The sequence below is a fragment of the Camelina sativa genome, chromosome 16 (genome assembly GCF_030686135.1).
Source record: "Camelina sativa cultivar CO46 ecotype springtype chromosome 16, ASM3068613v1".
NCBI classification, from domain to species: domain Eukaryota; kingdom Viridiplantae; phylum Streptophyta; class Magnoliopsida; order Brassicales; family Brassicaceae; genus Camelina; species Camelina sativa.
In genome coordinates this window covers 8,539,596-8,554,438 of record NC_141895.1, presented here as the reverse complement: position 1 = coordinate 8,554,438, position 14,843 = coordinate 8,539,596, and the positions used below count along the sequence as shown (strand labels likewise).

At 32.8% G+C, this 14,843-nt stretch overlaps 2 protein-coding genes and 1 pseudogene across 3 annotated transcripts; 2 read left to right on the top strand and 1 right to left on the bottom strand.

Annotated features, from left to right (window-relative positions):
• Window positions 1–4,455: 4,455 nt before the first annotated feature.
• On the top strand, window positions 4,456–6,532 carry LOC104753519 (methionine--tRNA ligase, cytoplasmic pseudogene; annotated as a pseudogene).
• A 52-nt stretch (window positions 6,533–6,584) lies between these two features.
• LOC104750224 (uncharacterized) lies at window positions 6,585–7,993 on the top strand. Its single transcript, XM_010471990.3, has one exon. It carries the CDS (start codon window positions 6,960–6,962, stop codon window positions 7,773–7,775), a length of 816 nt encoding a protein of 271 aa, XP_010470292.2. The 5' UTR covers window positions 6,585–6,959; the 3' UTR covers window positions 7,776–7,993.
• Window positions 7,994–8,222: 229 nt separating this feature from the next.
• On the bottom strand, window positions 8,223–11,844 carry LOC109124804 (ATP phosphoribosyltransferase 1, chloroplastic). Of its 2 annotated transcripts, none has more exons than XR_015584262.1 (11): window positions 11,180–11,779; window positions 10,741–10,800; window positions 10,535–10,648; window positions 10,256–10,321; window positions 10,041–10,175; window positions 9,876–9,959; window positions 9,312–9,413; window positions 9,109–9,222; window positions 8,953–9,033; window positions 8,744–8,863; window positions 8,223–8,568 (listed from the first exon to the last, which is right to left on the bottom strand). XR_015584262.1 is itself a non-coding variant. In XM_010471989.3 (11 exons), exons 1-11 carry the CDS (start codon window positions 11,468–11,470, stop codon window positions 8,473–8,475), a joined length of 1,236 nt encoding a protein of 411 aa, XP_010470291.3. In that variant the 5' UTR covers window positions 11,471–11,844; the 3' UTR covers window positions 8,223–8,472. The 2 variants fall into 2 exon arrangements, 1 of the variants encoding a protein (XP_010470291.3); XM_010471989.3 differs by having other exon boundaries at window positions 10,068–10,175; window positions 11,180–11,844.
• Window positions 11,845–14,843: the final 2,999 nt, after the last annotated feature.

The following is a 14,843-nucleotide window of genomic DNA, read 5'->3' as shown; positions in this document are numbered from 1 at the left end:
ATTCAACAAACCTGATTATCAGTCAAAACCATCTCTAGGGTTGAACCAAGCCGGACGGTTTTTTCTTCCCATAAAGTCAAGATTCTAACATGGATCTTCCATTCATATTTTGAAGGATTCAAACGTGAAACACGATCAACCGTATTATTCATGACCACAATATAACCTGCATTAAACGATTTCAATAATTAAAATCAAATATAAAACATACGAAAGAAGGGGAAATTCTAAGAACCTTGGAATATTTTCGAGTTTTGGATATCAATTATAAGCTCTGACCTGCGTCTATATATACAAACTTAATTTTTTAATACATAATTTAAAATATTAAATTAATTTCATATTTATAATAGTAGATATGTCTAGATATTTTCCGTTAATATTTCTTCTATATGTTCATTTACTTATTTAAACAATACTTATTTATACTATTATTTTCCAATCATAAAAAATCTTCTAAATATCATCCATGTTATACTTTTTAAAGATGACCCCAATATTTTTATTTCCATCTTTATCACTTTAAATCTATAATAAATATGCTAATACAGTTAATTATCCATTCAAAAATTTATATTTCAGTTATTTATGTTAGTTTTATGTCACAAACAATGATTAATATGTTAATTTACTTATTTTAACAATACTTACTTATACTATTATTTTCCGATAATACAAAATTTACTTAATATCATCTTTTAATTTTTTTAAGATAATCCAAATATTTTTATTTCCATCTTTATCACTTTAAAACTATAATAAATATGCTCATACAGTTAAACATCCATTCAAACATATATATATATATATCATCTTTTAATATTTTTAAGATAATCCAAATATTTTTATTTCCATCTTTTATCACTTTAAAACTATAATAAATATGCTCATGTAAGCATCCATTCAAATATATATATATATATATATATCTCAATTATTTATGTTAGTTTTATGTCCCAAACAATGATAATTTCCATTTTCAATATTTTCAAAATTTGCAAATTTTATAATTCGGTAACTATGCATTTTGCGTATATGGCTTTTACAAATAAAGAATATACATCAAAATATTGTTACATTTTACGTTTTAAATTTAAGGAATTTTATAAATCTACGATATATACTATTTGTTCTAAAGGCATAACTTTATTAATAGGTAGTTTTATGATTTATTTCAAAAATCCAAATTCTATATTCTCATGGAAGTTGTATAGTCTAAAATATCAAAAAATAATTTATTAATAATTAGAGTTTTGTTACATCCTATAGTATGCAAATTAAATTAAAGAAACAAATATTATTGGAATATTATAGGGTGATGAAAATTGTCTTCTCCTTGATTTTCTCTTCCATATCATCTTTTTATCACACCAAACATATGATTTTGGAATTTCAGCATAGGTGATTTCCTTGGCTTGATCAGCTTGGGTATTATTTGTAATCCAATCCGAGAACGTATTTCTTGTAATCGTCGAAGAAATCGTATCATCATTCTCTAGAGCATCCTTGTTAACAATCAAACTTTTCCTACAATATAGTATTCCAAGAATAAAGTTTTTTTTAATTAAATAAGTTGTAAAAGAAGATGATCGACATAAAAATCTGGTTCTTGTAATAATACCTGATATTGAGTAGAAACAAATTTGTAGATTGATTCACCTGATCCATGAAACCTAGGTCAAATAGTTATTAATATTATATGATTAGATATGAAACCACGTTACAAAAAGGTAATCAGAATTATTTCGAATCATAAAGCACGATATTACATATTTTAAAAGGCGAACCAAGAACAAACAAAGTTTTATGATTTATTAATCTTGCTTTCATAGAAATCTCTGCATGATAAGTAAACAATTAGGATCAGTACGAACTGTGGTATTATAGGATCAGGATACAATTATAAATAGATCCGAGATCATTAAATAATTCTATATATCACAATTCAACCTAGAAAATTTAAATATATTATACCTTTATAAAAGGACGAACCAACAACTATCAAAGCTTTATGATTTGTGTATCTTGTTCTCTAAGAAACCACTATAGGATCAGGAAAAAAAAAAGGATCAGTCGAATACAATTATAAATTTGAGAACATTAAAGAATTATATATCAAACTCAACCTAAAATTACAATATAATATACAGTTATTAAAGGACTTACCAACAACTACCAAAGCTTCATGATTAGTAGATCTTGCTCTCCAAGAAACCACTATACGTACAGAAAGAATAAAAAGGATCAGTCGAATACAATTATAAGATTGAGAGCATTAAAGAATTATACATCAAAACTAATTCTAAAAAAGGACAATATATTTTACCTCTATTAAAGAACGAACTAACAACTACGAAAGCTTCATGATTTGTGGACCTTGCTCTACAAGTTACCACTATACGAACAGGAAATTTAAAAAGGATTAGTCGATGAAACATTAAAAACAGCAAGATCGAAATATAAATATAAATTTGAGATCACGAAAAAGAATCACAAAATTTAAAGAAAAGAGAGATTTTGTTTTTTGTTTTTTTGGGTTATGGTCTAAGCAAACGATATTATTGTATTTATAGATGTAGAAGACCTAACTTTTTAGGGTTTCTGTATTATTAGGGTTTTCAGTAAGGGGGTATATTGTCATCATGCCTTTTTCCATGCAGAAACCCATTTATTATTTTAACGTCGATCTTTAAACTTTTTAAGCCCATTAATTTGTTAAAATTCAATTAGGTCATACAATATTTTCGTCATCTAAACTCCAATTAAAAGAATAAGAGAATCATATAGAAATTTGAGGGATTAATCTCACAAATTCTAATTTTGCAAATAACTTTTGTGTAAATAGTTTTTTTCTCTCGATTTTTTTGATTTATTTTTAATGCGAAAAATAGGACAATTTACTTCCAGGGGCAAATTATTTCAACGTGAGGGGCACTTTTCATTAATGGCAAAACAGTAAAATTTTGTTGAGATTGAATGTGAGACGTTTTGACTTCTGCTTTAATATAAAAGATAAAAATTTATACCGTAGATTTTCTAACATAACCATTTAAATAAAATTCATTAAAACATTAATTTATAGAGCTTATGTGTAAAAATATTATAAGTTAGTTTTTTTAAGTTTTTTTCTACAATTTTTTTAAACCGAATCGAACTGAATCGAACCAAACCAATGTTTTTAAAACCGGACCGGTAACTGAACCGGGAAAGCTTCTGGGTCATGAGTCAATATGGTTGGACCGGGGTCAACCGGGTTTAATTGATTTTGATGATAGTTTTTAAATAATAGGTAAGGATATGTTTTCTATTTTTTTTCAATGATTACAACTATGATATAATTGGTTATACCAAATAAAATACGTCAATAATCATAATTTTTTTTTAAAAGTAATAAACTCAAAGTGTAACAAACTAATCATTACTAATAAAATATTTTAGTAATCATTCTCTTCCATTACATACACTAAGAAAAAAAATGAACACCAAATTGATTACGAAAACATGCACTATCAAAAAAATTACCTTGATTTTAAAGATTTGTGGTGTGAGTTGTAAAGAATTCAAACTAGAAGGAAAAAACTAGTATAAAAGGTAAAAAGTTCAATTACGGGAATTTTTTATTTTAAATAACCTTACTACTGCTAAGAATAAAACTAGAAAGGAAATTAATTGCACTCGTTTTTACAAAAAAAAAGTTAGAACCCGGTTTTATCCGGTTCAATGGTTCACCGGTTTTTGGGTTTTTGGCGGGTTGATATGGTTTTTTTACCTGTTCAATTTTTTTGAGTTTTGATATTAATCCAACCTGGGTATGCTGCCGGTTCACGGGTTAACGTGGTTCGACCGTCGGTCCGGTCCAGTTTTGAAAACATTGAACCAAACTCAAAAATTCAAACCAATCCGATTATTGACCTAAAACTTATTTTTAGAAATCGAAAACTTTGAACCCAACCGAATAATCTCCAAAGAGGAAACAGTATAAAATAAGGTTTAATGAAAAAAAAAAAAAGTTTCCAAAATGTACTAATAGTCTAATATGCAAAATTGCAAACAAACCCTTTTTTAACAGCAAATCAAATACTTTCATATCCTACCAGAGTTTTAAAAGTATAAACTTAAATAGAATACAAAAATACAGGTGTATAAAAATTTTACCGTAAATTTTCTAACATAACCATTTAAATAAAATTCATTAAAACATTAATATATAGAGCTTATGTGTAAAAATATTATAAGTTAGTTTTATTTAGTTTTTTTTCTATAATTTTGTTTAAAGAACCGAACCGAACCAAACTCAACAATTCAAACCAATCCGATTATTGACCTAAAACTTATTTTTTAGAAATCGAAAACTTTGAACCGAACCGAATAGTCTTACAGTATAAAATAAGGTTTAATGAAAGATTTGCTAGTTAGGAAAAAAATCTCTGTTTCGTCTTTCTCCATATTCTCTGATCCCGTGATCCGTTCAAGTAAAAGAAAAAACCCTAATTAGCTAGTGTACTTGTTCTTTCGCCATGGAAGAAGACGGCAAGATCATTCCCAAGTTGCCAATCCCAGGCAAGAGAAATATACTAATCACAAGTGCTTTGCCTTACGTCAACAACGTACCTCATCTAGGAAACATCATTGGTTGTGTTCTAAGCGCTGATGTCTATGCTAGATATTGTCGTCTACGTGGCTATAACGCGATCTACATATGTGGAACCGATGAGTACGGAACTGCAACAGAGACAAAAGCTTTAGAAGAGAATTGTACACCGAGAGAGATCTGTGACAAGTACCATGCAATTCATAAACAAGTTTATGATTGATTTGTTTAGGTTTTGACAAGTTTGGTCGGACTTCAACTCCTGAACAGACAAAAGTTTGCCAAGACATCTTCAACAAGCTGTGGGAGAACGAGTGGGTTTCAGAAGATACTATGAAACAGCCTTACTGTGATACATGCAAGAAGTTTTTAGCTGATCGTCTTGTTGAAGGTTTTTGTCCAACTGAAGGTTGTAACTATGATTCTGCTCGTGGAGATCAATGTGAAAAGTGTGGAAAGGTTTTGAATCCTATTGAGCTTAAATATCCTAGGTGTAAGGTGAGTTTATATATATATGCTTCTCTCCTTTATGATATTTGTGTTGTTGATTTGGCTTTTCTTAATAGTGATTGATTTTTCAAACAGGTTTGTAAAACCACACCTGGATTTCGAGACACGGACCACTTGTTTCTTGAGCTTCCGTTGCTGAAAGAGAAGTTGAAAAAGTATGTTGAAGAGACATCAGTTACTGGATCTTGGAGTCGGAATGCTATTCAAACGACAGATGTATCTCTTAAGGACGTGCCTGAATCGATGGAGCAGGGGCTTAAGAAGAGATGCATTACAAGGGATTTAAAGTGGGGAGTTCAAGTTCCACATGAGAAGTATAAAGAAAAAGTCTTCTACGTTTGGTTTGATGCTCCTATTGGTTACGTTTCGATAACATCATGTTACACATCTGAATGGGAGAAGTGGTGGAAGAATCCTGAGAATGTTGAGCTTTAGCAGTTTATGGGGAAAGATAATGTGTTTTTCCACACTGTCTTGTTTCCTTCAGCGCAGCTTGGAACTGGTGAAGATTGGACTATGATGAAGACAGTTAGTGTGACTGAATATTTGAACTACGAAGACGGCAAGTTCTCTAAGAGTAAAGGTGTTAGAGTGTTTGGTAATGATGTAAAAGATACAAAAATACCTGTCGAAGTGTGGAGATACTACTTGCTGACCAACAGGCCTGAGAAGTCTGATACAGATTTTAAATGGAACGATTTGAGAACAAAGCTTCATGACGAGTTGTTGAATAATCTTGGAAACTTTGTTAATCGAGTTCTGAGTTTTATAGCAAAGCCTGAAGATAAAGGAGGTTATGGATCTGTCATTCCTGATGCTACTGATCCTGAATCTCATGATTTTACTAGATCACTTGTTAAAGACGTTGGAACATTGGTGGAAGAATATGTTGAAGCTATGGAAAAGGTTAAGCTCAAGAACGGGCTTCATATCGCAATGACTATATCGAAAGCAGGGAACACATACTTGCAGGATACCAAATTTTGGAAACTCTACAAAGAAGACAAACCTTCTTGTGCAGTTGTTATAAGAACTGCTGCTGGTTTAGTACACCTTCTTGCGCGTTTATTAGAACCTTTCATGCCATCTTTTTCTCGTGAGGTCAGTTATATATATATTTTCAGAAACGTTGATTCCCGTTTAGATTTAGTAGAATATGCTAAGCGTGATCAGTGTTATCTCTCTTGTATTTTGTAGGTGTTTAAACAGCTAAATTTGCCACCACATTTTTCACACTCGGACGAAAAAGGAGAGGTATTACAAGCAAGTAGACTTTGGGAGATTCTGCCTCCTAGCCACAGGATTGGAACACCTCATACATTGTTCAAGAAATTGGATGAGGAAGATATGAACCATTACAGAGAAAAGTTTGCTGGAAGTCAAGCAGATAGACTTGCTAGGGATGCAAACGGTACTGGAAGACCTCGATAGGCGGATGATCGTGAAGTCAATCTTTCTCTTTAAGGAAAGGCCTCTGTTTTTTATTTTTTTTCTTTTAAAATTGTGTCCTTTATTTTCTTTGGTGTTTGGTTCTCGTGTTTGTGAGATTTCAAAAATTGTTTATCCACATAAGTCACTGTCGTGATTTACAAAATTAACACAAAGATTAAAATAATTATTGGTAATGCTATTAGGAGTTTCTACTGTTTACTAATACTGGACATTGTAAAGAGATTAGGAAACAAAAAGTAGTTGGCAAGTCAACTTCTAAAAGTACTTAGAATGGTTTTTGTCTTCACCTTGACACAATGGTAATTAAATCTATGCCTATAATTTGCTGTAAAAGCTAAGAAACCAAACCGATTCTACCAAACATTACCAATACAATACCTTCTTCTCTATCTATTATTGTTCCTCCATGGATATAGACGAGATGGAAGAAAATAATCAAGTCGAACAACATCATGTCGATACATCTCGTCCTTTTAGCTCAGTTAAAGAAGCTGTTGCCATATTTGGCCAACGGATTATGCTACCGATACAAACTCATAACGTAAACTCTAAACCGGCAAGTCCTATTGCTACTCGTAGCGTCAGCCAGGCCGCTAAACCAAGAACTCCTGTTGCTAGTTCTAGCATCAGCCAGACTGCTATAACGGTAAGTCCTATTGCTAGTCCTAGTATCAGCCAGACCACTTCTTTACCATCTTCTCCATGGAAGCAACGCTCCTTGTTGCCCTCTTCGCCACAAGGTCCAAAAGAAGAGATCATGGATGTTTTGAAGAAGCTTGAAGCTGAAATAACGGAAACTAAGACAGAGGTGAAGATGTTGAAGGAGAGAGAGTCAGAGACAGAGGTGGCTTTAGCTACTCTAAACGCCGAGCTACATAAGAACATGTCAAAGATGGCGAAAGCCGAGGCTGATGCAGCAGGGAAGAGCGCGGCAGCCATGGTCAAATCGGTGAGCTTCAAGGAACCAAAAGAGAAAGAAAGCGGTGATGAAGAGAGGAGGAAAGAGCTGACGAGGAGGATACAGAAAGAGTATCCTTCATTGGCTCAGATACTTGAGAGTAACAAAGGAAACAGAGATGGGTATTTTGCGAAGAGTACAAAGAAGAAGAAGAAGAAACCTATCATTCCGCTTGTGGGAGATTTCTTTTTCTTCAAGAAGAAAGAATCTTCGACTGAAATATCTGCACCTCTTTACACTACCTCTTCCACCTTGCACTTTTAGCTGAAACACCCAAAATCCAGAGAGAAAAGTCATGTACTCTTCAAGTGTATATATATGAATGTATGCAAATCAATATTTGTGATATCTGTGTGTTTGCCTGTATTTGTCTGTGTTTGAGTGTGTGTGTGTGTGTGTGTGTGTGTGGTGTGTATGTGTGTGTTTGTGTATTCTTTATTTGTTTGGATTTTTAGTGCAAAGCATCATCTTTTGTCCCCCCCCCCCCCCCCCCCCTCCCCCTCTTATATTACAACTATTACAATGTTAATCTAATAATAGCACTGATGATACAAAATTAGGAAGCGACTGACTTCATGTCAGTCACAAAATGGCCAATTTAGCATACCTTCCTAGAGACTGATAACTCCCAAGACCGAGCCTGTGTGAAGGAATTGGTTTCTGAGACCAAAACAGCTCCCAGTTTAACAAAAACAAGCAAGTGATAACTAATGAACAAATGAGTTCCTTTATTGCTAAGATGTATAATGTATTATTAAACAGGCTTGTTCTTATTGTTCCAACGGAATTAACAACAACGAATAAGATCCACACAGAAACGAGAGGTAAAAATTATAACAGTAAGGAGGACGACATGGTGAGGAAAAAGAAAAGAAAATAAAAAGGTACCATAACTCAGAGATTTACACCAAAGAGTCTTCTTAAAACTTGTTCAGCATATGCATCTTCCTTAGCAAGACATTTAAATCCCGAGGTTTCTCAGGAGCTGACCCCATCTTGGAGTATCCTCATCAAAAATGTAGGTCAGAGGTGACACTAATACCCCGCTGCCTCCGACCTGCAATAACATTTCTAACCATGACTAAGAGAACCAAGAGAGGGAACGATAAACACGTGATCAATGCAAAGGTGGAAACATAGAATATTTTCAGAACGCCAACTATTGATGAATCCAAGTAGATATCAAGATTTAAACATTGGGATGGAAGTAGTAAACAACAGGGATAACTAACCGCTCTCAGTTGCTTCACAGAGTCATATAGGGCCTTTTTTGGTACACAAATCACGATTGCATAGTAGTCAACTGATACTTTGCCATCTTTTGTACAGTAAACTGGGCTTATTGTTGGTCCCTGCTCATTGTAAGAAAGCCATAAACAATCAGAAAGAACTTAAAAACTAAGGCTTGAGGATTTCAGTTTTAGCTATATTTAAACATTACCTGCAATCCTGACAATGATGGTTGGCTCAACACACGCTCAGCCACTTCCTCAGCACTATTTCCCCTCATGTTTGCAACAACCTGAAATTAAATGATTAGAGAAAAGAAAGCGAAGGTGAATAAGGAAAAAAAACATCATAGGAACCAAGTGCATACAGTGAATTGGCCATCCGCCTTTAGATGCGCCTCCAATCTCTCAAGAATCTCGTGTACTGTGTTCAGTGCCCCTTTTCTCTGGGTCAATGCTCTTCTACTTGCTACAAGTGCCGCCTGAAAATGAAAAAAAAAAAGATGTTGAGGATTGATTGTCGCCAACAGATTCTAAACAGACAGTCATGGTACCAAGAAGTTCGCATCACCTGACTTTCCAGCACAACACCTCCCTCTATCTCTTTTAAGTTATTCTCTTTGAGCGTTGTCCCACTACTCACAAGGTCCAAAATGGCATCAGCTATGCCCATCTAATTAACAAGAACATACGAGTCAACATATACTGATGACAGTGTACAGTAGATACGAAATCAGGGCGCTACAAAGTACAAACTGACAACATTATCTTCTACAGAGCATATCAGCGTAACACTTATTTTCAGATAATCAAGACAAATCTTTCCACCATAGGCAATTCTAAGTTTCAACTCGACAAACAACAAAGGATAAGGAACTTAATGCAAATGTTAGAATTTTCGTTGACAAATCTTTCCACCAATAGGCAAACCTACGTTTAAACTAGACAAACAACAAAGGATAAGGAAATAAACCATGTAGATTGATCTAACACATTAGTACACCATATGCAATCATGAAGATGCAGCAAACTATAGTTTCATTGAAAAATTGGTCTCTTTTCTATCGCTATGGAAGAATCATTGTCTGACAACACAGCATAGCTATGTCGTAGATGTAAAATAATGTAAGCTCACCGCGGGTGCTGCCTCCAGTGCTCCGTCTGCAGTTGAAAATGTCACATGCTTAATGCCGTTTTCTTTCATAAATTTGGGGCCGAGCTGCAAAAACAAGTTGAATCATTCCCAAATATTATATTGAAGCAAAATGAACTCTGAGAGATATTAATGACAACAGCGCACCAAAGGAGAATCTGTAACTCATCATACATAAGTGAAGCCAGTAGCAAGGCGTAAGGGTCTCTCCTCACTCCATTGGGGCATTTGTGCTAGCTCCTTCAGAGAATTTATATTCTCAAAAATCCCATAGTTGGGTATCTGAGATCATTTGAGATGCAATTAGTAAACCATCTGCAGTAATGATATGAAGACCTCAATGATAACAGATTAGAGCATACCGCAATAGACAGGTGGCAGTCTCCAAAGTTGAGAGCTTCATGGACAATGATTAGATCTTCATTTTCCTAAAATGAAAACTCAAACATCTTACTCATGATGCAAACGAGGCCATCCAGAGAAAATATATATTCTAAATTCTATATAGGCTAGCACAAAAACTGGTGGTATTATCTCTACAATGAGCATAATGATATAACCGCCACCACTAAGAATTCTTACATTCTGAACATGATATCAAAACTCTTCAAGAGTAGTAAACTGTTATGGTCATCACTTACCTGACCATATTCACTAAGCGTGTCAAGACCAACGATACCTAGATCCAAATCTCCTGAGAGTAACTTCCTGACAATATCTTTTGGCCGTTGAAGCCAAACTTCAGTGTTTGGTAACTGAAGAACATAAAAGAAAACACCAGCAATAAGTCATACACAAAACTAAAAACAAACACACTGTGGTTTTGAGTTTGCTTTGAAAGCTTTACCTGAGGAATTTGTGCAACATACTGCCTAGGATTGACTTGTTTAACAAACAGTTGACAGTCCTTCACAACAAACAGGAAACGTCAAAATCGTGATATGAGATTTACAAATCACTATGTGTCACTTCACTCAAAGTGAGAGGGAGAACAACATTTCAGTGAGTCAATGGAGCTATAACAATAGAAATAGCCAAGATTCGATCTTTATAAAGATCCCACCTTTGCTTAAATTAAATTCTCAGAACCAATCAAAGTTTGAGTTGAATCAATCAAACTTCTCAGAACCAATCAAAGTTTCACAAACACAGAAGCTGAAAGCTAAGCAATTATAAATTAGTCTCAATTGAAACCATTTACGAGAATAAAAAAAAATTCTCAGTCTTTATGTTTGTTGAGACTGAGACTGAGACTGAGAGACCCAAACAGGTAAAAAATCACAAACCTTGAGAAGATCAATCGCATCAGCAGCCATACGTCCTTTACTAGGAAGACCAAGACGAATCTGCTCTCGCTCAACGACAACAACAGAAGCGGGAGCAGAGCCATTAGAAACAGAGGTTGGAACGGTAGAGACACAAGAAGTGACCAATCTGAGACATCTCCGACGAGGTACGACGACGGAGAAGACGTTGGAAGGAGGAGGAGACGGAGACAAAAGAGGGGACGACGGAGAAGGGAAGGTGGATGGAGAAGGGCATTGTTGTAAATTCGTAGGGAGAAGAAGAAGAGACATTGTTGTTGTTGTGGTGGTGGTGGTGGTGGTGGTGGCTCTTTGAGAGATTGAAAGGGTTAATTTTTTTTTTTTTGTTGACCGGAGAGAGTGAAATATATATAATGAAGAAGGAAAGGTCACCACCACAAACACAGCAGCCGCCAGATACTGATTACAAAGATTCTTGATGCCACTACCTACACTTGATGAAGGCCTGGTCCATGCGTTTCGATTTATATATTTTTGGTCGTGACTTTTCTTATATTTAAATGGAAGCTTTATAACAAATAGGTGAAAGAATGAATTAATTAAGACTTGAGGAAAAAAGAGAGTGACAATAGTAGTATCCTAATTTGTGCAACAATAATATTTCAAAGGATGGAAGTGGACGGTGTGGATCGGATGGGACAAGTATGGTTAGAATTTGACTGCGGAACAAACGAGAATAATGGTGTAGATTTGAGAGTGGAACAAAAATAGAATGGGGGTTTTAATAATGCATGCTCCAAATGAGGTTTTAATTTATATTTCTTCATTTTTCTTTGTTAGGTTTCAAAAGTAAGTGAAAATGCATTTTAAAAAATTTTGACCCGCCATACACCGCGAAACAATTTTTTTTTAAAAAATTTTGTTTCTCTTTTGGTGTTTAATATTGTATATTTATATCAAGAATGTTAATTCTAGGATTTCACCCGTATACCACAAAAGATGATTTGTTTTTTACAAAGCTTAAAAATATATATTTATTATTTCAATATTGATTGTATACGGACAAAATTTCTTTTTTTATAGTTTAAAGGTTAAATTTTTACAGTTTTTCAGTATTAAATTACTGTTTTTAGATTCAATCCTTTATACATATATAATAAAATATGAATCTATTTACATGAAAAAAATCCTAAATTATCATATAAATTACATGATTGTCATGCTTACATATTACTCTAGTAAACCATTACAAAGTACATAGAACATTTAATAGCCATTTTGAAATCAATTAAACAATCATTATTCAACGAAAAGGATGAACAACTCCACCAAACTCATCACTTTCTTCTCTCCTCCTATATATTGTCCTCCTCTGTGGCCTCAACATCGGCCCCTTTAATTTACTCCTAATCGTTTGAAAATATATACAAATGGATCAAAGCAAAAACCTGGGGTGTACCAAAAACTGAAAAGCTTGATAAGTCAAGAGGGTAGTATATATTTAATAATAAATATAAAAAGGATATTTAGAAAGGTGAGCAGCTCACCGTGAGCTAAACTCAGAATTAGTTTCTTTCTCAACATGTATTTGTAACACAACTACATGGAGTCAAATAAAAAATTAGTGTAGATATGAAATAAATCAAACAAAACATTTAGATTATTCACTAACCGGAAGAGTGCATGTTCACGTATTGTGAAACCAATTTTTTTTCAAATAAATGGATTTAAACCACTTAAGATAAGAAAAGAATAGGTATTAGAGATGAAATAAAGAAAGCATAAACATTTTGTACCAATAAAATAATAAAAGAATAAGTGTGCACATGTTTATTGCCAACACACCAAATCAAGTGTCACAACCGGGAAGATTACTTGGCCAGTTGAAATACTAAGTTATGTATGAATTGATGCATTTTTGTATAGTTCTTTGAAAATAGTAAAATTAGATGTGATATGAGTTCGAGAAAATATTGGTGAGCAAGCAAAAATATAAAAATATATATGGTAATTTTGAATTAATGCAAAAAATTTATGATTAAGGCAACGAATATTTCAGTAAGTTGTTCCACATATATAGAATTAATTTCTATTTTCTATACTATATCGAGTTAATGTAAAATAAAAATAGGAAATGTAGATTTGATTTCAGTTTTTTATTAATTAGTTTCCATTGGCTATATTTTCTACAGTTTATTAGTTTCTGTTTGCTATATTTGAATGATTGTGGAAATAATTTTTATTAGATATGTAAATATAACAGTAAAGACTAAAATTGTAAATAAAATAAAATAAATAACCATAATTAAAAGGGTCGAATACAAAATGTACTTAAATGATAAGATGTATATATAGATTTCGGTGATTTTGTACCATATGTAATTTGTTTCTTTTGTAAATTGCGAAAATGTTTAGAGTTGACGGTCCAACCCACCGCAATACATACCACATTTTTACATGTTATTTTTAATATCGATGGGGAAAACTTTCTCCAATAAACTTTCTCAAAATAATTATATGTTTTTACTAATAATATGTTCTGTGTACTTATCTTGAGTTTATGTTTTACGACTAGGATTTAACCCGCGGTACAGCGCGGGCCTATATTTTATTTTGAATTAAATTTTATTATAATTGATGGTGTATGTTGAAATTTTTTTCAATATTTATGAATAGTTTACTATAAAATTCTGTTAATTTAATTTTTGTGTTGTCAATAGATTTATGTTACTTTTATGAACGTATATTTATCTAAAATCTGTTAATTGGATATTGAATCTTAATTTGATTAATATGTAGATTATTCTAAGGTTAAAATAAGTATAATGTGTGTTAAGTCTGGCCATTTATACAAATGGAGGGTGGAGTGTTTAAAAATTGATTTAAAATAGAAACCAAACTTTAAACTTATTATAATCAATAGGAAACACTGACACATATAAAATAAAAATATAACATATTTTTTAGTTAAAATCACATAACTGTTGTGTTCATTTCTTTACATGTTTATTTTTTTCAGTTATTTTAACTTACAAAGTCCATAAATCTAGTGTATATATAAAGAAACTAAATTGCTGTTTTATATTAAAATACATTTAAGTCTGGTTTGTTTGTTTTGACTACATATGTAACGACTTGTAAAGAGATAGCATATACAAAGGCTAGCAATTTTGAGGCCTATTAGGTTATCGTTAGGCCCATTAGTTTGTTTTAATAATTCTTAGAAAATTTAACAAAATAGGGAAAGTAGTAAAAAAAAAAAAAAAACATTGAAGAGGTCATCGGGTTGTGACTTACTGACTTTTCATATCCGAATCGGAGATCTCTCAATCCGATTTACATTTATGATCTACAAAAATGGGGGCTGATAAACTCTTTAAGGTATGTTGGATTTCAATTAGTTAAATATCCATCTTTGATCCTTCATCATCAATGGTGTTAATTTCGAATCGTTTTAGTTTTCGGATTGTTTTTCTGAGATTTGGTCCCGTTAACAAAATTCATAGTCCCGTTAACAAAATTCATCTTGTAAAGATGATTTGTGGGACGAAATTGTCCATTGGCATGTGTGAGAGAAAAAGTCTTTATAAACCTTCATTCTCCAATAGGAAGATGATTAACATACCGGTTAACCATGTCTTTTTTGACTGATGCGTGGATTTTTATTACCTGAATTGAAGAAAGC

Bases quoted from the DNA above. Each gene is read 5' to 3' on its own strand.
- LOC104750224 (XM_010471990.3), top strand. From the start codon at position 6,960: ATGGATATAGACGAGATGGAAGAAAATAATCAAGTCGAACAACATCAT.
- LOC109124804 (XM_010471989.3), bottom strand. From the start codon at position 11,470: ATGTCTCTTCTTCTTCTCCCTACGAATTTACAACAATGCCCTTCTCCA. The intron at 10,801-11,179 runs GTTTGTGATTTT...TTTGTTGTGAAG, and splicing joins ATGCGATTGATCTTCTCAAG to GACTGTCAACTGTTTGTTAA. The intron at 9,223-9,311 runs GTGATGCGAACT...TTTCATTTTCAG, and splicing joins GTGTTGTGCTGGAAAGTCAG to GCGGCACTTGTAGCAAGTAG.